The sequence below is a fragment of the Dermacentor silvarum genome, chromosome 8 (assembly GCF_013339745.2).
Source record: "Dermacentor silvarum isolate Dsil-2018 chromosome 8, BIME_Dsil_1.4, whole genome shotgun sequence".
Lineage (NCBI taxonomy): Eukaryota > Metazoa > Arthropoda > Arachnida > Ixodida > Ixodidae > Dermacentor > Dermacentor silvarum.
The window spans coordinates 39,840,928-39,864,500 of record NC_051161.1 but is presented as its reverse complement, the minus strand read 5'-3'; the positions used below and the strand labels follow the sequence as shown (position 1 = coordinate 39,864,500).

Below are 23,573 nucleotides of genomic sequence, written 5' to 3'. Positions count from 1 at the left end.
AAAGTGGAAATAAATTATCTCAAAAGCAAGAATAAAAACATTGTAAATGATTTGCTTTATGATTCATACTGCTGTTGTAAGAGATGACGTGTGTTTTGAGGAGACGTGATGGCAACTTGGAGGTGGACGCCGGCTGCTGCTGCTGCTTCTGCTATTTCCGTGGTTTATACAATGCGTTCTACGTTTTGGTGCAAAATATCTCTGTTATTTATTGCCCTGGTGCAACTAGGAACATTAGTGTGCGCTGGTAAGTGATCCGTCCTACAGTTCGTGTGTCAAAACGTGGATGAATCTCGTCGGTCCCACTTGAAAAGTTTCGTTACTTGATGATTCGCTCTGAATTTGGTATCCGCGTGTTCTGCGCAAAGTGTGGGGCAGCGAATATAGGAAATTATGGCACGGTTCATCGACTGCTGTGTTTTGTGCGTGCTCGCGAAGTCGCGTCTTGCTTCAGTTGTACAGAATTCGCACGCATATACTTTCGATTGGCGCGCAGTTCTGGTTGTGCTGTGTGTTGAATTTATTTTGAGAGGTTTCGGGCACCTTGCTTAGTCCAACGAAATACGTGCTACCTTTCAGCGGGTCACGTTACCCTACAGATGCTAGTCTCTGTAAAAGCGTGCACGGACAAGAGCTGCTGTGTCTAGTACGCGCGCGTAGTCTGTGACGTGGTTACGTTGTTACGTGTCACGTTTAGGCAGCTAGTGTACAGTACACAAGCACACTCAACAATTTTCTCCAAGCAACTGCTATTCATTGTTCGAAAGCTATGTTGCTGTTCCGTAGCTTGTGATTTACTTCACTATACTATTTACGTTAAGCGATCGTAGTGAGATTCGCGTGGCAGCAGCAGCTTAGGAATTTCGACGCAGCCCTGGAAGAATCTCACTTTCCTTTACCCTCTCTCTCTTTTTTGCGAGAGTCAATCAATCACACTCGCACTAATTGTTGTTCCGCACCTTGTAGACTTACAGTATGTGACATGCGGTTCTGTGCTGAAGCTGGAGAACCAGCAGCACCAAGTGCGCCTGCACTCCCACGACATAAAATACGGCTCTGGCAGTGGTCAGCAGGTGAGTTGTACGCATGCTGTGTATGTTTGCATGCTCCACGAATCCTTGCCCATCCCGTGAATCCTATGTTTCGTTGTTGCGTTCAGTTGAAGTCTAGCATTCTGACTTTTGTCCTTCTTGCCATCATCCTTTGCCTTTTTCGCGCTAGTTAATGATGTCTCAAGTCTGTAATAAGCGCCAACTAGCCCAACTGTCTTCTCTAATTAAGTTTGCATGCTGTTTATTAGTCGGTTAATCACAACATTTCATTTTGCATTTTCACAGTCTGTCACAGGAACTATGGATAGAGAAGATAACAACAGCCACTGGGTCGTCAAAGGCAAGCGTGAAAAGGCCTGCCTGCGTGGGTAAGGATCGCAAAGTAGCCACAGCATGTCACACTTCTTGCCTAGGCGCACTTGTACACTTGTATGTGCAATTTGTCGTCTTTCTGTTTTAGCTCACTGGGTTTGTGCAGGCTATTGTAAGGCTCACCGCCACCTGGCCAACCCCTAAGGGTAGATAGTAAGCATGTCATGCCATATTTTTGTGCCATCAAAAAACAGGAGCACTGGATTCGTTATTCCAACTTCACGAACAGTGTATAACTTGTCCCTGAAGGTGTATGCTTTCCTTGCAAATTCTCATGGCAGGCAGGCAGCACTTCATTACCAAAGAAGAGACTGCATTTGGCCAAAAGTCGAAGACAGTGTTAGTTGGTATTTTTGGCAACATAAGATCCATAACGCACCACTGCACTGCATTTGGGTCTTTTATTCTTTCATCCTCAGCTTTCTGCATTGCCCTTACCACGTTCAGGAAGATGCTGTACCTAAGAAGCTGCTCAGCATACCTTGCACACTACTGATTAAATTATACGAGCCGGTCTTCTTCATCGAAAAGGAACTTATGCAGACATCCAAGTATTCACATAAGACTGGGGCCGTGTTGGTCCAAATGTAGTGGGTTAATCTGGAACCTAGGGCACTCACAGACCATATGCAAATTTTAGCAATTTGTTTACTTGTTCCAGTTCTGTGGGATTACTTTTGATGGTGACCTGAAGGGTCTAAGGGTCTCTTCCTTTAACATCAGAGCCTTTGCTTTTTAACTATTAACTTTTGTGATGTACTGGTGGCGAAAGCACATCTTATTCTTAGAGATGAAGTTTTGAGTCTTTATTCTAGTCAAAATGCTGACCTGAAAAGAGCTCTGCACATATTAGGAACAAAAACGAAACCTAAGAACATTACATGATTAAATGTAGCATAAGCTTTAAATGTTATAGCCGTCGTAGACAAGACTTAAACGCACACTGATCATCATCATCACTGCTGATCAGGACAACTTCACAATGAAATGCGTGGAGTGATTTTACAATCCCACTTATTGCATGCCTCCACGACCCGCCGCGATAGCTCAGTCAGCTAAGGCGTTGCGCTGCTGAGCACGAGATCGCGGGATCGAATCCCGGCCACGGCGGCCGCATTTCAATGAAGGTGAAATGCAATAACGCCTGTGTGCTTGCGTTGTAGTGCATGTTAAAAAACCCCAGGTGGTCAAAATTAGTCCGGAGCCCTCCACTACGGCATTTCTCATAATCAGAACTGGTTTTGGCACGTAAAGCCCCAGAAAGAAGAATTTCATGCCCCCACAGCACTCCATATGAAACAGAGCAAACAAGGTTGTAGCTTCTTCAACTTGTGGCAGCCACAAGGCTTTCATAAGCAAATTGATTCATACCTGAAAACTGTATTACAGTGCACTGAGTGAGAGGTGGAACTGAGGGGCTCAATCTTTAATAACAGCCATGTGAAGCTAACAGAATATGACATACAGTGCATTGCTGCATATGTGCTGATAAGGAACACATAAATGAAACTGCAACATACAGATCATGCATGCCCCTCCCTTGTCGCCGTGTTCGTGCAATAGCCCTGGAAATGACCTCATGACGACCTCATAACCTTATGACAACTTTATCAATACGTTGTGACCTGCAGTGACCTACAACATACAGATCATGCATGCCCCTCCCTTGTCACCGTGTTCTTGCAGTAGCCCTGGCGATGACCTCATGACGACATCATAACCTTATGAAGACTTTATCAATACCTTGTGACCTGCAATGACCTAATGACGACCCCCGTCACTGCAGCTGCAGTTACTATCAGTCCTTTCCCAGTGCAACACCACCCTGCTGTGCCACCTATGGCTGTGGGTAGCCTTCACAAATTCATACTCCTTCCTTATTGAAATGGTAGACTTCCCCATATGCGACCACTGTAACTGCGAAGAGACCATCAAACACATCTGCTCTCACTGCACCTGCTTCAGCATCCACAGCATTCATCAGTCTCTTCGGAGTGCGCTTAGTCAACTGGACGGTTGGCCTTTTACAGAGGCAAAGTGAGGATGAGTGAGGTCATGCACCTCACTCATCATCAATCCAGAATGCTGTGTCCCCTCTAATGACTTTCCTAAAATCAGTGGACCTGAAAAGATGCCTGTAGACACCCTGCATCTGCTACTGTGCATGCGAACTCTCTTTCCTTTTGCCTTCGCCTTTTTCTTATTTCTTTCAATCCCTCATCTCTTCTCTCCCGTAGAGTGTAGCCAACCGGATGACCATCTGGTTAACCTCCCTGCCTTTCCTTGTTTTCTCCCTCTCTCCACGTGAACCTTGTGACATTTTTGTACGCCTGCACCAGTCTGGGCAACAACTTCAACAATGAATATTGCCATACTACACCATTTTGAGCTATTGTGCACCAGCCCCTCAGTGATCAGCTTGAACCGGGCAGCACCCCATGGCAGCTAGGGCTGTAATATTGCTGATGTAATCATGTTTGTGTGAGACAAGGGATCTTGTTGACAGCAGTGTACATTATTGCAGGGATCCAATTCCATGTGGGTCACCAGTGAGGCTGGAGCATCTGGTCACTCACAAGAACCTGCACAGCCACCATTTTGTGTCTCCGCTGTCCAACAACCAGGAGATCAGCGCATTTGGCGATGGAGGCGAGGGCGACACCGGTGAGGTCACACACTTCTGAAGTAGAGCGCACACCACAGATGAGTAAGGAGGTAGCTTTATTTGAGGCCAAAGGTTTATTTCCTTGTACATATAAGTGTGAGACCTAGAACTGCTCCGATAAGTGCCACTGGACTCATTTGAATAAACTTGTTGCATTCGATTTCAAATAAAAGTGAAATTTTAGTGGCTGTTTAAAGCAGAGCCTTTATTTAAACCATTAAATATAAAAATTGAGGAAAACTACAATATGTGAGAAAAAATTTTCTCTTTAGTAAAATTCAGTGAAATCTCAAAAATTTCATCAATCTCTATAAATTCACGTAAATGGAAGTTTCAGCAACTGGTAGACGTGATGTCCCAATTTTTCTTATATGCAACAAATTTCATTCAAATCAGTCGGGCACTTGCCCGATGAGACCTTATTAGCCTTTCACACATGTTTGAGTGGAAAAATCTTAATTGGTACTGAGCTAATGCTTTCAAACATTCATCTATAGGACAGTTTGTGCAGTGTGCTTCATTGAAACACTGGGAAGCTCTTATGCAATTATTGAGAGTTGATAACATGGATGCTGTGCCACAGAAGAGAGGCATTTAGCTGTATGTATCATATGGTGTGACATTTTTTTAAGCTCACATGCTCTCTAAGACATTCTAAACTACAGTGCTTGGTGTTGTTTTGTTAGGCTCTTTCAACTTGAATTAAACACTAATGAACAGTGCCAATATGCTTGTAGCTTTGGCTTCAGTCTGAGGAACTGCATAGGCATATAGCTGCCGCTTATTGGGCAGCTTCAAGGCACTGATTGATTACTCCATTCCTTCCGTTTGATGCATTCGCATGACCATCATGCACTGCTTGAGTGTAGTGTTACCATGCATTCACATCAGCATGAGTTACAGCTCAAATGCATAAAAGATAAATGAGAGAACACATCTAAACTGCTAGAGATCAAACAAAAGGCAATTTATTTCGAAAGTCCAGCATACTATTTGTGCACCTGATAAAGAATAATGAATGCGAAATGATAGGTGCCCACACAAGGCACCAAGTGGGTCTAGCATTGTGTCTTGGCCTGCATACACACTCTAGCAATACCAGGTTTGTGCAAAACTGGGTCAGAAACTTGAACGAACAGCAGTGCTGGTAGTGGCATCTGGTTACAGTGCATTCAAACTAGAGTTTGCTTGACCATTGTCCTGTTGTATGGTATGCCTTGGCGGGGAAAAATTGTGGTGTTAGAAAGTTGGCAGCGCTGTGAAAACCTTTAAGCCAGCCACACATTGTTGTCACCAGCACTGAAATTTGCCACTGTATCCCGGTATTCAGCTGTAGCAGGAACTTTGAAAATCCTGAAATGGGACATGTACCAATGAAAATTCCCAAATTTGCCACGCGCTCTGTACAGCATAACGGCGCCAAAGCATGATTTCTTAGAGCACTATAAGTGCATGACGCTGGAGACTGTTGCTAGCACTGAAAACGCAGAACAGAAGGAACATCCGTCTTCTCTTCTGCCGCGCGATGCCTTGGCACTATACCAGGCTTTTTTTTTTTAGGCTATGCAGAATTTTTTATATCACCTGTGGCAGATTGCACAATTTAGTCCTTGAGCTGGATTACTCAGAGGCAAACATTAGTTGCACAATAAATCGAAATGCTGATTCTACTAATTAACAATATTGCCTAATTAAGTTCCTAGTTAATTGGTTTAAGGCCCATATTGCAGTTTATGAATTGTAGCTGGTGAGTTTTCAAAGCGTATCTACTCGGAACGAATTCACCAGATGACATCCGTCTCCAAGATATCCATTTCTAAAGTGTGTGACTAAATACATTGTCATTCCTGTTATCTTTGCACTCAAGTGCAAAAACAGCATTTTGTTTAAAATGTAATTGGAACAACAGTACATTTTTGCCTCAAGTTTGATGGCAATATCTCAAAACCGGTGCCATCCCCAGAATTCATTCCAAGTGGATATGCTTTGTAAACTCACTGGCTACAATTCATAAATTGCTAATGTGCAATAAAGTAGTTACTTAAAGCTTAATTAGTGAAACTTGATTAATTAGTCAACTGTGCATTTCAATTTATTGTGAAAGTTATGTCCACCTCATTGAGCATTCCAGTTCAAGGATTAGAATTGTACTATCTGCCACAGACAATTTTTTAAAAATTCTGTATAGTTTTAAAAACATCTGGTATACATACTTCCGTTGATTCCCTAAGGATATCCATAGTGGTGGTATCAGCAGGAAAAGGGGCTCCCCATAGTGTTGTAATTGACCAATGTAACTGGTATAGATGGGAGTGTGCAAAGCTCAAAGGCCAGTAATAACAAAGGTGTTAATTGCAGTAAGAACTGTACAATTGTAGCAAGGCTGTAAATTTGCAGTAGTATGCAGAATTTGCTGTTGTGCTTAGGTACGTGTATTGCATGTCACAGGCATTGCAATGTGTAATGTGCATCAACAGTGTCCCCACATGTGTGTGCGGGTGCATGTGGTAGTTATTCATTGTGGAAACTTCATCAGGCGACACATGTGAAGGGAGCCTTCCTTGATGCTTACACGAGATCTGGGAGGAGATGACTTGAAAGAGAGATCATGGAAACAAATTACGTACATTGCTTTGTAGTAATCACAACATTGTTTGCAGTGTATGTTTCATTAAGTAGGACATATCCAGTTTCCAGTTTCAAAATTTTTATCACTTTTTTCTTGAGGTTGTCGTGAAAGTACTTATTAGTGCTGCTCCTTTTATTTGATGCTTGCATTGTGCACTCAACAGTAAATGACTGATTATTAGTGGAACAGGTCACTCACCAATGTAAAAAAATAAATGCAACGTACAAGTCTCGAAACATAATTTTTCTTCTACATTGGCCGTTAACCTGTTCTACTAATGATGCTTTTACCTCACGAGAGTGTTCCATTGAACTCTTGATTAAATGACTGATAAGTGTCTTCTCCATGCAGGTGATAACTGGACTGTAGTCTGCAGCTCAGACTTCTGGGAAAGAGGCTCACCAGTGCGCTTCAAGCACATTGACACTGACGCGTAAGTATTGTAACGCATGCCTAGCACCTAAGGTGTTTACTCATGGTCTCAAATCATAGCTGTCATGTGGAAAGGTCTTCACAATAGAACCTCACTGATACTGTTCTCTTCAATAAGCTCCCCTGGGTACGGCATTGCAAACGGCCAGCCACTGAGATGTTTGCTTCACGTAGCACATTTATGTTCACGTGCAGCAGGCTTTTTCACGTGCCTACACACTATGCTAAGGGCAATCTTGCACACCACTGTCTCATGAGGTTGAAGTACTTGGAAAAAGTAAGGATACAATGGTATGTGAATTGCTTGAGGCATTTCACATTAAACACAATGGTCCACAGTATATTTTTGACACATCTGTTAACCTGGAAATTGGATTTGATTGGCAAATGCCTTTGGATTCATTTGTGTTGTCAATTTACCGCTGTATCTTCGCTTGACTGAGTGGCAGTGTATTGTATATATGGATGTCACTTCTAGAATAAAGAACTAGTTGCAGGTAAGCATTTGCTCCACCGTCTTTATTGTAGCATTCAAATTTCATGCTAGTTTTTTTTTCCTATAGTATGCTGTATGTCTGTAAATGAATCCCACTGGTGCCACACACACACTAGCAAATGTGAAGTGGGAAATGCTTCATAGTATACTATATACGCTGTAGTATGGACAGATGCATTTGAGCTCTTTCAACCATCTCTCTCCATTCCATTATGCAGGTGGCTTTGCACCTCAGGCCAGACGTATGGGCGGCCTATAGGAGGCCAAATGGAAATATGTGGGCTGAGCTACCCAGACAACTCCTGTCAATGGAAGAGTGTTGAGGGCATCTTCATTAAGCCAACGGCAGAGATATCTTCTAGTCGACTGCTGCATGACCACTCAGAACTGTGATGCCCCCTTCTCTACCCTCCTTGTACATCACTCTTCACTGCATGGACTTTCCAGTGTGCCTCCGGGGCCTCTTCAGTTTGGTCTGCACTAGCTGCATTCCCGCCTCGTGCAGGTCTGTGCCCACATTGCCTTTGGGCAGAGCAGTTTGTGTCGCTCCATACCGCTTCCCAATGCTCTGTTCAGCATTTGGCATCTGCTTAATGATTTCAAAAGCGTCTGCACCGAACTGTCTTTGCTGTTTGACTGAAGCTACAGTACAGGGAATGCAAGCTAGTGTTCTGGCAAATTCCACTGACTGTTTTTGAGGAGCAACTGGAATCCTGGAGCTAATGCCTGAACACCACTCGGATTTTCAAGTCCAGACCTGCCAAAGGAAAAAAAACCATGCCCTGGGCTGGATCACAGTAGAAGTTATCATGCATAGCCAGCATAAGCGATGCAACATGCTCAAGGACTTCCTGTTGAATCTACGTCTTGGTTGCAGAGCAAGAGAGAGCAATCCACTGCAAATCAAGTTGATCCAGGACAACCAGTACAAATAGAAAATGTTTCCTGTATGGATGAGCGGGAAACACATTTCCACCACACAGCAGAAGAATCTGCTCCGAATCAAACAGCAGGGTTCACCTGTAGGTTGTATTTCAGGTCATTGCTACCCATGCGGGGCAGGCTCAGCTAGTGCAGGCAACAAACTGACGAGACCTGCAGTGTTTCTGCTGGCATCACCGGTGTTACTGCCCAAGTCACAAGCAGGAATGGAATGAAGAGACGAAGCCTCGCAGAATGTGCAATTCAAATTGTGTTCTCGTCTCGCTGCACCTTTCATCAAAGGAACTGTTCCCTTCTCGTCCGGCTTGTGGCAGCTGCCAGTCATTATCAAGTTGCTGCTGCACGGGACATGTCGAAAAACAGTTCTTCAGGACTTTATTATACAATATAGTACACAGAACCTTGTAAGTCACTCGCTGTAACCACCCAAGTATGCTGTGATGTTTAAGATTCACTTTTGTCACACACTGTTGCGACCAGTGCTGCAAAGATGGCTACTATTGTTTACATTTCACGTGGCGATTTAGAAGACTACTTCAATGACAACCTGTCTTTCATGTCTCAGCGAAATGTCTGTCTGTCACAATGAAAATAACTTGCCATATGCGTGAATGATTTGCAAGCACAAGACATTACATTACGTGTTTAATAAAGTATTTCAAAATTAACAAATGTAATGTTTTTTTTTTCTTTTTTTACCCATATTAGCTTATCACTACTGTGTTTTGTAACTTGGATATCAAGGGCACTTTTTCCAGCCTTTGTTGCAGCCATCACAGTATCATGTTATAATCATAACATCCTTCATTTCCTTGATAGAAGCTATGACCCTTCTTGCTCCTCCCAGGATTCTCGCAGCCGTTATTGTTCCTGCCATAATGCTGCTGTTGTTGCCCCAGGCACTGATGCTTTGGACAACACTCTGGGCTTTCCTCTAATTGGCCCTCTGCAGTTTTGAAGCGAAGCTTTATTTGTGAACACTCCCCGACTTTCCTGGCCATGGCTGAGTGCTGCTGTTTTGCTGAATAGCTTGAATGCAGCACAGCGCTACCATCTTTGCCACCGTTACAGGCAACCTGGCTGCTGGCCTTGTTTTCTACGGAATTGCTTGGCGATAAAACAAATAGTACATAAATATCCTCACTGCAACAAATATAGGTCGTAACGAGCACAATTCCTTTCATAAAGCAACCCTTTCTATGCCTATTTTTCTAGGGTTTGGTGCATCTGCTTGGTCGCTCTTTCGCCAAGTATAAAATGCAATTTACTGTTGCCCTATCTGCAGGATCGACCTGCTCTAATCAGCACACTGTCATAGCAAAGGGGGCCAATCCCAGAGACGGTATAATGCGCAATCATGTGGTGGGTCACGCGCCGTGTGTCCTCACTGGCAGGCAGGTAATGGCGATTGTTCAAAAAGCTTCATAGAACATAATCATTTGCATGGCATTTATTTAACCGCTTCGCTTCTCAGATTCCAACATATGGGTTGGATTTGCATAATTGTTTTTTCACATAGATTGTTTTTCACACAATTGTTTTTCCACTGAAAGGAGTAACTGAAACACCTAAGTGGCAGCTGCAGGATGTTGAGAATGAAAATGTGTTCATTTCTTTATGCTGGTCTTATCTATGTGAAACACTTGGTGCACCTAAGGGAGCTCTCCTATCACTATGACAGCCAAGAAAAGTTTTCAAAACCTGTATAAGTGAAACGAAAATTTAAAAAAAAACTATTTTTAGGAAGTCAGCTTCCTGACTTAATGTTGAATTGAAAAATACTGAATATGAACCTTTCAATCAGAATCTTGTAACTTAATGCATGTGTGACCTATGCTGCGATTGCTCTTCCTTAATTGTTCTCAGGACTTTATTGAGCAATATGCAGTTTTGGTAGTGGAGCTATTTTACATAATCTTTGTGCAGGCTGCAGTCATGATATAATTACTAAAAAAAAAAGTTTTCAAGCATGTGGAACTTGCAACACCTTACAACTGTGCATCATTTATATAGATACACTGCAGATCTGGGAAGTTAACCTGGCACTCTGGAATAACATTTACATAAAACAAACTACAAGTCACAGCCCAGAGACCTAGTGAAAAATCTGGAGGATGCTTAAGCTTCGCCTTTAAGAGTGGAACGCAATAGTGTTATCGGGCCCCATGGAGGCCCTAGGAAAGCCAGCTTACTAAGACCAAGCTTACACCGATCCCCTTAAAGTAGGCTTCACTTTTAAACAAATCCATTGCTGGGAAGACGTTTTCCCAGGCGCAATATAAGGCGTGTTATATTAAAATGTGAAGGCCCTAGGACCTTTTTTTATTATTTTATGAATGGTTTGCTATTGCCCCGATGCGCGCGCTTGACCCAGGAGGAGAAAATAAACTTTATTGAAGACAAGGGGAGGGGGGAGCCGAGATCAGGCAGAGGGGGCTAGAGTGGCGTCCAGCTGGCCGCGAACTTCGCCACCGAGTCCGCCAGCCCGGCTTGGGTTTGAGGGTTAGTAGATTTTAGTATGGAGTCCCACGCCTCCTGTGAAGGAGCTTGCCGCAGGAGATTTCTTGGGGTAGGATTATTCCTGCAACCCCATAGAATATGATGCTGATCGGCTGGATCTGTGTCGCAATATTTACATTTTAAATTATAGTCAGCTTTGGATAGATAAGATAGAATTTTGGGGGACATAACAGTTCCTGTTTGCACCCTGCGGAGATCCGTGGCTTGCATTCTACTAAGGGAAGAATCCAGCGGTGGATATATCCGCCGGTCCTCCCTGTACGCGGTGATAATTTCAGCGTAGCTGTGACTGGGTGTCGTTCCACCTGGTAGCGGTCCCGGACATGCCTCCACCACCCGGTTAATTCTCGGGCCATTTTGTTCCCGCCATTCCCAGAGTGGGCCGGCATCCAGATAAGCGTAACCTTGCCAGCCGGTTCGCCCAGTATTTCGGAGGCTCGTGGGCCTGCCGACCCTTGCATGTAACTTATAATAGCTGACATGGAGTTCGATATTATGAAGCTGTGTCATGATGCTGCTATACCAAGCGCAATTGCGGCTTCCTTGGCTTCGCGCGTTCCTGCCAATGATGCGAGTGCCATCTGGATAGGATTTTCGCAACTAACCTATCTGAGCACGCCGCTGTTGGTATGGTATAAATGCTGGAAAAGGAGTTTATGTTTGAGTTTACTCGTAACAGAATTATGTTTTCTCGTACATTCAAATTACAATCGACGCCACCATGTCTGTAGGTTGTGATTAAGTTGTACTTTACTGTTTTTCTGACGGATTTCACTGTGCGAAATGCAATTTTTGTTCACAAAAACATTGCACCTTGTTGAGGGCCTGCGCGGTTGGAGTGGTTCGGGATGATTTTCTCCACCACGGATGCCGACATCGACACCGGATTTTCTGCAACACGTGTCCCTTAGCGCTCTCGCGTTAAAACAAGACCGGTGGTGATGCCGTCTTACTTATGTCACCAGCTCGCCGTGAAAAATTTTTGGCGGAGTCTGTTTGAGCTTAGATAATTTTTTATCAGCAAAGATGGACTACAGTGTGTTCTAAAAGTCCCCAAAACTGAACTTAGTGCCTAGAACTTCTACTGAGCACACAACGGCCCAAATACGGAAAATACTTTCAATTCCATGACATCACACTGACATATAGACGCTGGGGTTTCGGCGCAAAATTCCAAAAACGAATCTTCAACCTACATTTTATCATCTAATAATCAACCTATCACCTTGAAATTACTGAAGATACAGTTCTGAAATACTTTATCAGTCTGCACTTAATGTTTCACGCTTCGCGGGACTAACCCTGCAGGAGGCATTCCCATTTGGCTTCCAAGAGGGGCACCGGCATGGGAAAACAATCGCTCTGACTCGCTTCCGTTCGCGGGGCCGCACTTGCAAATGACTTGTGTCGGGCATTGGCAAACTATTCGCTTGGTAATCCTTGCGTGGCGAATCGAACTTCATCGATTTGGCAGTGTGTTCCACCGAGGAACTAGTATTCCTTGTATTTTGGCGAGCCGGCTTATTCTATAGAAAGTGCAATAAATGCCATCTTTTCTTGCGTTTGCATTACCGTGTTGTCACTTCTTTTGTTACCGAGAGCACTACAGACCACACAAAGTACTACAACCCGAAGGTTGGCAAGCAGCATTCTAAAAGTGCAGATTTGGCTTGTTTATCAGTGTACCGCATCTTCCACAAAAAAGACACTGGTAAATATAAAAAAAAGCTTTTATATCTACTAATTCATCTACGTATGTTATTGTCACATTTACAACACTGGGCAATCAGACAATTCTACACAAAAATATTTCTACGTGATCTGAATATGCATGGGTGGGTAAAAATGGAGTCCCTTTATGTGCATCTTTCTACCGCTTGCATTGCGCTGTCTGCACAGGTGTTTTTTGGAGTGTCACACCAGTGCCACATCGGCATTTTCGAAGAGAAATTCAATCCAGATTGGGCTCGACTGCAATCAAAAGTGCCCTGTGCGACTTGGGTATTAGAAGTGAACTACACAATGTAGTTGCTGCCACCTTCCCTGTTTTTGAACAGGCCCTGATGCTTGCTCACAGAAGTCCAGCATGCGTTAAGGCAACACACACAGCTTTTTCAAGAGATCTATTTATTTAACAGCTTGCCTAGTCCCCCTAGTTACGCATCGGTCAGTTGGTATCCCACCACAAAGGACACAGCTAACAGGCTTATGATGCATAGTAAGGTATTGATCCACAAAATAGCATCTTTTAACCCTCCTGCGTTCTGTGTAATAAAATATTAAATCACGACATAAAACCTGCACACATAATGTCAGCTTATAGGTATCTCTAAAGCATACACATTTCTTAGTGAAATACGATACTCAACAGCTTCCTTGAATTTCTTAAATTTGGCCTACCATTCTTTGGCCATTTGGTACATGCAACTTGATATGTGCTACTGTAACCTAAGGTGTATAGAATCCTTAAAATGTATTTACATATGTCATATTTTCCATGCATAGTCTCTAACCACCATTCTTTTCTCAACAAGCATTATACATTGCCTTTGTCCTAACCACATTGCTGCATCAACATGTTGCATTGTGCATCCATCTGATTAGGTGCGCCATTTTGCAGCTTGCGAACCGTGTAGTGCGTAGATAGAAATTTTGCATGAGGTTACACACTGCACAGCATGAAAATAAACACAATTTTACGCATCACATTTAATTGTATAAGATTTAATCAGTGACTTCATTAAGCTTCATTTCACGTGATTCCAACATGTGCATTGGACATGCACAATTTTCTTTTTTCCATAGTATTGACAGGACAACCAGCAAGGTGCACGTTATGTGAATTCTGATAGCAGAGATGGGAATAGTGTTAACAGGACGTGAATTTGTCAAATTGCAATATCGCACAAGGCCTAATGCGAGAGTTGAAAATAAAACATGGAAAAAGAGTTGGTATCAATCAAGCTTTTAATCCTGCACAATACCTTTCCATTCACACAACAGCAGCAACAGGAGCCAAATAACAATGACATCGCACCGGAAGTGTTTGAAATTTCACGTGCCAAGAGTTGCTCTTTGCATAACACACTGGTCTTTGGATTAATAAAAAAAAAGAGAAAACACCCAACATAAAATTTCTTGACAATTGTCCAACACAGAAAAGAACAGCGAAGCATAATCTGCTACACTGGCAAGCATGATGCAAATTGCTGAGTGGTCCAGCAACAGATGCATACCTCTATCAAGAACAATAATGAACTGTACAATAAAGTCAAACAGCCAGTGAAAAAAAAGTAAGCAGTGCTTTCCAGCCCATTTGCTGGTACTGATTCATTGACCATGTAAGTTTAGCTGCATAAATTTAAAACTCTGCATACAAATAATTTCTATTGCCTCAATAACTCAACATAATTAAAGATCATTAGTAGTAACATATCACAGCTCATCTTTAAAGAACTATCACCAATGAGCAAAGCAAGAAAGCAATACCTGCTGCAACCAAACATAACAGAGGAACATTATAGTCCTTTGAATACAACAAAGTAGCTTCAACGCAACACGGAATAAGTGCTTGATGCATCTGATTCTTGCAAAGATGTGATGCACGAAAACAGCGATGCTGTAAAAATAACCAACAAATGTCTCAATCACACACTGTGCATCGTGTGATCATATTCACCGTATAACACTATATAAGAAGAACAAGCACTGCCATATGTTGCCGAGCATATGACTGCGACGATGAAAAAGAGTTCTACATAATCACATAAGAGACATCCATCCCTGGGTCCAATCGTTCCTGGGGGACTGCAAAATGCCATGACGAAGCGAACAATGTCCCTGTCTCACAGCAGTGGAAAGAAGGAATATCGCATTCATAAAGTGCTATATGTATAATCAATAACAACAGTAAATATGATTCTATAACTATTGGTACTATTTTTCTGAAAAATAAAATATTGCTCTGCAAGATTTTTTTTGCTTTCACAAAAATATGTACGACTGGGCCAGAATGAAATATAAAGTAGAAAAAAAAAAAACAATTAGACATGAGAGTTATTATGATTTATTTTTTTCCAACTTGTGTATCATTCCAGCTCAACAGCACAAATAAATAAGATTCAAAATCTGCAACAACCACACTAGATAGATTGCACTGCATATGTGATGTGCTATAATAAGTTATTCGTCAAGAACAGATTTCATCAAAAGAAACCAAAGCCACTGCACATATGACTGCAGCTAACTCTGGGATGTTTAGTTGGCTTCTTGTTGCATCCCTGCTTTTTGAAAGTTCTAAAGAAGTATTCGAACCCTTGTCATGACTTTCCGGTAATCGGTAACTCTACAGGTACTCTACAGGTGGCTCTACAGGTACTCTGTAGGTACAGGTACAGGTACTCTACAGGTGGCTGCATCAGTGATGCAGCCACTGCAACACTGATGCTTCTAGTGGCTCTGTTTCTTCACAAGTCTTCACAAGTCATCTATTGACATAATGGACAAAGATTCTAATGAACCCACGTCATATATTCACTACTGAGAAAATTAGGGGACCGTTTCAATCACAGTTTCTACTGGAATGGCTTTCCAGCAAATTGCTTTGGTAATGAAAAAAAAAAGTAAAAACAATGCAAAGCAAGGAAACAAAGAATGGTGCAGCGCACTCCACATAAGCAACATAAATGTTTTGCATCGGTTGGTATACTTTCATACTAAAGTGCACGAAGGACACTGCGAGGAGGTAACAGTGCAACAAAACAAAGCCAGAATGGTGCTGCCATACCGACTGCATGAAAGGAGATAACACCCATTTTCTTTCCTTACTTTTCATGTGTCCTTCGTGCCGGTCAGTATGAAACTCCAGGTGAACAAAGTGGATGTCAGTAACACACACCAAAGGACAGTAATGACCCAGAGCTCATCCTTGCCTGAACATGCTCACTGTGCTGCTGCAATTCGCTCAAATCAACCAACACTGTCATGCAAGCAAGTTGCCACGAGGCTTCGCTGCGTCATCCTTATTGTGGGATTTGCTGCTCGTTCTCGTTTTCGTGTTCTCTTTCTAGGATATCAAGCACAGCCTGGGGAATGTTGCCCTGGTCCATCTCCTTGAAGTACTGTTGGTACTGAAACACAAAGAACGAAAATACTATTTTTTACACTGCCAGCTGTTCCAGCAAGAAAGATATACATGTGCTTACTGCAGATGTTGTAAAACTTAAGCTGAACAATGAAGGCACATCCATGGCCGCTTAACTTTAACGAGCACAGGTTGTAAGGCGCAGAGAGTGAATGCTTTAGATTAAAAACGCATTAAGCTAGCACATTCAGGGCACCGAATCAAACATCTTCAGCACCTTCCACGAGAAACACAAAGAAGCACTTATGGTGTCTTCAGTTTAGATGTGACATTGACTGCACGCTTGTGTGCAAAAGTAACAGCTATCATTCGCCCTCCAGTTCTGGCCTCCATTTTTGCATTAGGTAGCAAAGATGTCATCTTTTCTACTTGGGATTCTCTTCAGGTGTACAAGAATTAACATAGCTGCTTTGTAAAATGATGCAAAATTACAGTTGGCAAAATGCTGGCAGGTCTATTACTTCTACATGTAAAAGTACATTAAATGCTAGGGACATTTACCTCACAACAGAAGAGGAGCATAGCATCTTTATGTGCACTCAGAAAAGCAAGATATAAAGGGCCACTAAAAGAGAGCTTAATTGAACAATTAACAGCAGTAGGTGCTACTTCACTTGTCTTTTGCTACGACTTGTCCTTGAGGGTCGTTGCTACGACTTGTCACTACAACCATCCTGTTGTTATGGTAACCTTAACCACAGCTCAATACCAGGTGGAAAACCAGCTTCCATCATTAATGGCGGCCCTTTCAGTTCACTGTAGCATAGCAGCACTGTTTACAAGATGGACACTTATGTTCAAAAATGCTTTTGAGTGCCGTTTACCCTGGAGTTGCATGTTGCGGCACCTGTGTGTTCACATTTACTATGGTGATATTGCTCACAACAACAAACATAGCATCCAGCTTTAAGGTGAACAGCGATATTGGGTTAAAAGAAATATGCCTGCACTATAATTATTTATCACTACTGTTGGTGCTTTACGATTGGCACAAGTGTTCATGCACTGAATGGTTTTGCTTTACGAAAGCATAGACTACACTTGCCCAATGAGTAGCAGAAACATGTCAACAAGTGCCTTTGTTCCAGCAGGAGCATGTGCCGATTGTTAAATTGCATAGACATATATTTGTAATATATAATGGTTATTTTTCTGGCCCATTCTGTTGACTTTGTGCTGGTGTCCAAATAAATTTAAATTATGCTTGTTTCACATGAACGTCACACCATGTCACTGAAACACAAATGTTCACGACGTCAAGATGACATCTGCGCAAGCTTTACGGTAGTCAACATGAATACTTTTAAGGAAACAGTGCAAGTATCCCCATTAAAGTAGATTTGGAGACAGCTGCCCCTATCAGCTGTCTCCAAACAGCTTGGGGCATAGAAACGATGAACAGAATGACAAAGAAAAGCTGCGCTGGGATAATCTAATGATCCTATTATTTATCGTGCTTCGACGATATTATCAGCAGGATCGGCCAGCCATGAGTGATGAATGATGATAAAGGAATAGAATCAAGTGAAAAAAACATCATTACATTATACCAGCCCTGTTTGCAGAGTTACTCGTATGTCACACGTCTGGCGTTAAAATGCACAAAAGAAGTGAGTTTGCATGTACTTATCACTGCGGTGAGAACAATGGTGTCTGCATGAGGGTGCCTTTAATGGGGGGGGGGGGGGGTCAGTTCGTTAATTTTACATATCTTATCATAGTCGACAAGAATGAACATCAAGAACCACTACAATACGTGGCACCGTCAGGGAGCCTGCAGCACTCACCAAATCGAGCTCGTGGCGCAGCACCAGCACGGCCTTCTCCCGGTCGGCCACCAATTCCTCGAGGTACTGGTAGCGCAGCTTCTTGCGTGCCCGGCACTCACGTGCACTTTGTCGGCTGCGCTCCAGCTTGGCTCGCATATCACCCCGCTTGCTTCCACTGCCGCCGCCGCCGCTGCTGCTGCGCCCTCCTCCCCCTGACGCCGAAGTGCCAACGGAGCTGCCCGAGCTACGCCGACCCCGTCTTCCACCACGGCCCTCCTCCTCTGCACTCTCCTGCATTTGACGGGTACGGCACAGATGAGCAATGGTCTTACAGGAACATTGCAGGTAAATACCACATAGTGAGCGACGGAGAGGAAAATAATTGCAGTAATGTTAAGATACTGACTGAAAGATTATCCATTATCCATTAGGGATAAAACATGAGCGAAGTCATACCTCATAATAAAGTTGCATCAGACACAAAAATACCGCCGTTACATCTGATAAGCATATATTTGTCACTCGCTGATATTGGCAAGATGTTTATAGATTTCATTCATTATATCCCATCATTTGTCATATCGAGGTTCGACTACAGATGACATTTTGTAGAGATGAAGAGGATGAAGCGGAGCTGAGCTGGTCGTGCGACACATTCAACAGATAACCACAGGGCCGTAACCAGGGTCAGGGTTGGGGGGTTGTGACACTCCCTGAAATTATCACTGCCACGATACAGAGCACAGCAAAGCTTACATATACGTGTCATTATATAATATTTCAATATATAAATTATATGATTGTATACTATTTTATGTCAGCAATGTGCTTGATTAACATGTGACAATAAGTATAAATCTTTCAAAATGACCGCCACTGTCACTGCACAACCCCTCCCGAAAATGATTCCTGGCTACCACCCTGGATAACCAGTAGTCTGTCAAGGTAGCAGGGTGTGCGCAAATTGAAAGGAATGGTAGTAGAGAGCTCCAGAGAAATATATAAGGTGATGAGATTAGGAAATGTGTGGATATATGGTAGATTCATTCATTCATGTTAAGGGTGGTTGGAGATCTCTGGGAGAAGCTTTGTCCTGCAAATTTTTTAATTAAGCTGTTGCTGTTAGAGTAAATGATGAAAGGCAAACATAAACGACACATTTGAAATTATGTTATAGGTGGCAATACAAACAGCGGCATGGACAGTGTGACCATGTTGAATCCCATTCCCAGTCAACCAGACAACTCACACATGCCAACTCCAGCTTGTGGCTTCAGCCAAACTCAAGTGCTCCACCTCTTGCGATTCAATTAATCTGATGGTCTGATTTCGCATCCTGAAAGTAGCCATTTTCAGTGTCCAAATATGTCGCCATGTTGCTGAGAAGAAGTCAGCAGCATATGCTGTACTTCTGCAGCACGGAGTAAGAAATTTAACGTGTAATGCACGCCTGGTTCTGCATGGTGTCAACATACGGCAGCAAGAGTCTTAAAATCGAACATGTGGCAAGGTTCATTACACAAGATAAACAAACACCCACTGCTCACAGAAGGGGGACGTAAAAAGGAAGAATGCAACAGCAAAGGTGCAAGAACAATGGGAGTTGCTGCAAGTGTAGTTTCACTGATATTCAATAACTTTTTTTTTTGTCAAGAGCAATAGGTATCAGTCTCAGAATGCCACAGCTGCAGGGGCATAACCAGGGGGGGGGGGGGGGGGGGCGTTGAGAGGGGCAAACCGAGCAGGTGCCCTCCCCTTATCTGGTATTGTAGGTGACCCCTTCGACAAAAATATCTGGCTATGCCATTGCACAGCCGAGTCTCGACTAAATGTTTATTGAAAAAGATGTCACTGGAATGAACTGTGGGTGCCCATAGCAGCAACTTCGGCAATGTAGTTAACGTTTATAGGAATAAACATTGATTGAGAGCATAAAACGATGGGGAACAGCACGTCTATCTGCTCTATTTTCTATGCATTGTGAGACTTTTTTATGTCATTGTCAATCACTTTTTTCTTTTTAGTGTAGCAGGACAGGAGATCCAAGCACACTATGCATTGAAAAGGAATTGAAAAAGAGAAGTGTCAAAATTGTGCTGGCTTTCTCTCGTATAATTATAGAAGTGGGAGGGCTATTAGTTCAAAAGCAATAAGCCAGTTTGGCGTGGGTATGTGAATGAAGCCAGTCTATACTTTCATTATTAGATACAGTCCGACTACATATTGCAAATATATGCCATGTCTACAAAAGTGTTTCCTATGTCAGGATAAGGAAACCTCAATGAAAGTTGAAATTGTAGCAAATAATATAAGCACCATTCCATAGCATCTGGAAAAGAAGGTCTAGCACGTACTGTGCTATGGTATAACCAGTGTATCACACACACATAATCAGTAGTTTAAAAAAAGAAAAAAAAAAGATTCTTTAACACAATATATTTCCAAGAAGTCGATCCGCATGGTTGGTGTCCTTAACAGTCTGCTTTCTCCAACAGTTAAACACGCTTGTTTCTAGGGCTCAGCATAGCACATGGAGAAAATGTATATCTTCCAAGTTCTACTGGCTTCAAGTCAGTAGCTTCTTGTGTATTTCTGGAGGGAGTTCTAGCAGTTATTCACGCTGCAAAAGTGTCTGCACACTTTATCTCACCACAGAGAGTCAGACTGATAAGCCAATCTTAGTTCTATGGCTCGCGGAGTAAGCAACTCGCAAAGTATGCACTACTACTTAAGAAGTCAAAACCCACTCTATGTATACCAGTTCCCTGGAAGGGCCCCAGGGTCCTCTTATTCAGAAGTTTTAAAGAAGTTAGACATTTGGTGTTCGTTTGAGGCATTGCAAATGACACACACAAGCAAGTGCGTAGCAGATTTCGACCCCGGTGCGTGTCCTGATCATCACTACAGTGGTCGGTACCAAACTTAATTGGCTGGCAATCGCACCATGACGATGAAGTTGGGCCAACGGAAGCCGACCTACAGCCCCTACCGACCTGCCCACCGCAGCCGAGCCTTGACGGCGTCACGCGCAATATGACGCAGATGCACGTCGGCACGTCAGCAGTTGCGTTCGCTAATCCGGCTGTACAACCGACTGACATGCAGAGGACAGCGATCGAGCAGCGAATACTGTGTAGGTACCGTCGTCGGCGAGCCGACGAACTCGCGGAGTGGCTTCTGCGAGATACGTCGCAGAACGAAACCCGCCACACAAAAACAAGCACGAACTCTTCACGGCCCGACCGATGGGTACGCCGCACCGCCGTGTACGATGGATATACATACGTACTTCAGTTGCTTCAGTGTAGGATCTCTTTCGTTCGAGGACGTTGCTCTATGAGCCGTCTGTGCGTCCTAAAGACAGTGGTAGTAGTAAAATTCTGATCACAACAGCAAAGGCAGCGGTGTGCGTCGCGCGTGAACTTACGTGCCGCTGACCGCAACCGTCGCACGCAGTGGTGGTAGAGGGAGAGAGAGAAGGCGTTTGCCGCTAGGGACAGTGCGACTCCGACTGCTCCGACACCAGGCCCGTCTTGTCACCAGATTCTCAAGAGCCTAGCCGCTTCGTGCGACGCGAGGCTCAGTGATACTGAGAATGAGAGCTACAGCTACACCAGCTACGCGATACACGGAACTGCGTTATTCTAAACAGCTGGGAAGGCGCCAGACGCGACTGGAAGTATTTTTAGAGATAGAAAACCTCTGTCACGAGCGCAATCTAATGTTTAAAAGTAACAGACACAGGAAATACAATAAAAGTTCACTTCTGCAGAAAGTGATGGCGATAAGAAGGTTGTTCGTCAGTGCTTGTATGCGTACGCGGTCGCTTCACACTCCGGTAGCAAGTAGCACAGTACGCCGTTGACTGCGCCACCGCAACCGGATCGACCGGATGCAGTGGCCTGAAAAAAGTACCTAGGAGCTAGGGAAACGCAGGAGTCAGACTCAGTAGAGAAAACAAGTTCTTTGAATGGGATTGCATAAGTAGAATGGATGATTGACACCGACCAACTATATCCTTACGTAACGGCCGGTCGCAGTAAAACAAACTGGCTAACGTAAACAGCGATGCATACGGGCACTCAAGGAATGTAATACGAGATGACCAAGAAAACAGATTTAGGGACGCACAAAAAAAGTTCACGATCCACGAGGACATGTACACATCGCATAGACAACAGTTGAACGCAGGTCGCACTGAGACCTCAAATGTGCCGCACGCGCAGCAGATTGAGCGTGAGACCTCCAAAAGCGCGAATGATCATCCAAAATGGCAGCGCGAGCATGTCACGGCATGCATTGCAAGGAGATCCGCCATTCTGCTACGGCAACATGACAACATTCTTTGACAGCGACTGGACAAAAGAAATGAGCATGAATTTCGCCATTGAAGTGACTCGCGAAGGTAAAGCGACTGCACAACAGTATTTAGTACCTGAAAGCATTCAGTATTACAAGTAAGAGAGAAAGAAACCGTTCAGGCGAACCACGCTTAGGAACCGAAGGTATACCATCACTATATGGCCAGTTTGGCTATAGAAGTTATCTTTTGAAGAATTCAAACTTCAGATACTCGCCTTTTTGACGTAGGGGAAGTCGTATTCGTCCGTTTCCATCTGCATTATCCGAGTGACATATTGAGTAGCAACCGCACTCAAGCAGTCACATCTCTGCAGCCAACGTGCATCTGTTTACCTCGTCAGATGTTTGGGAGGGTTTCAGCCGCTAAAAGCGAGCCGAGGTTTCGTATGCAACAATAACAAACCATTCAAGGTCGGCTTAACCCCGCCGTTTCCAAAGGCACAAATTTCACCGAAACGTTCACCATTGTGCTAATCATGGCGCATAAAATGTATAATTTATCATTCTTTAGGCGTAGTAGCATGTACGCGCGGAGATATTTTGCACCTCTAACTTTGCGCGCGGATTTTGAACACTGATTAAAACTCGATGGAATTTTAACTTGTTCCCACAGCTTGGTTGAACAAGTCAACAGTTTTATAACGCCGGTGTAGGATCACATGTCCACGGGTTAGCGTTTGGTTAATAGAAAATAGCGATCAGGGACGGCGCCGAACTTCTTAAAAATTTACCTTTCTGTTCCTTAGCGTGTAAATCCCAGTGCCTTTCATGATAGGCCATCCTACCCGTGCTTCAGTGTAATGTGTCACCACATGTTCATAAATGTTTTATAAAGGTGAGGGTAGAACTCGCGGGACTTCCCACGTATCCAACTTGACAACATTTCAAGCTCCACTTTCCTTCTCTCTCTCTCTCTCTCTCTGTCTTTTCCTGCCCTCCTCCGTTCCTTTCTCCGCACAGCTAATAACACATGGGGTTTGATAACCTATCTCCCTGGCCCCGGCTCCCGAAATTTTCTGATGAACCCGCGCCACCCCTCGCCTCCAGTCCCATCCCTCTTGAAATAACAGAAAGTTTAGGGAAAGATGGGAGGGGGGGCTCTCAGATTGGAGAGGCATTAAGGAGACATGGATGAAACGGTAAGTTTGAATGTGAAAGCGAGTGAGGGGTCAGTGGCGGCGTCACAAATGG

At 43.5% G+C, this 23,573-nt stretch overlaps 2 protein-coding genes across 2 annotated transcripts; one reads left to right on the top strand and one right to left on the bottom strand.

The window, feature by feature from the left end:
* Window positions 1-97: 97 nt before the first annotated feature.
* Window positions 98-14,401, top strand: LOC119461069 (stromal cell-derived factor 2). Its single transcript, XM_037722248.2, has 6 exons — window positions 98-247; window positions 967-1,073; window positions 1,338-1,420; window positions 3,949-4,088; window positions 7,070-7,151; window positions 7,865-14,401. The coding sequence occupies exons 1-6, from the start codon at window positions 109-111 to the stop codon at window positions 8,037-8,039; spliced, it is 726 nt and encodes a 241-aa protein (XP_037578176.1). The 5' UTR covers window positions 98-108; the 3' UTR covers window positions 8,040-14,401.
* Window positions 14,058-22,747, bottom strand: LOC119461070 (cAMP-responsive element-binding protein-like 2). Its single transcript, XM_037722249.2, has 3 exons — window positions 22,598-22,747; window positions 18,039-18,311; window positions 14,058-16,237 (listed from the first exon to the last, which is right to left on the bottom strand). Exons 1-3 carry the CDS (start codon window positions 22,640-22,642, stop codon window positions 16,130-16,132), a joined length of 426 nt encoding a protein of 141 aa, XP_037578177.1. The 5' UTR covers window positions 22,643-22,747; the 3' UTR covers window positions 14,058-16,129.
* Between the last annotated feature and the right edge of the window lie 826 nt (window positions 22,748-23,573).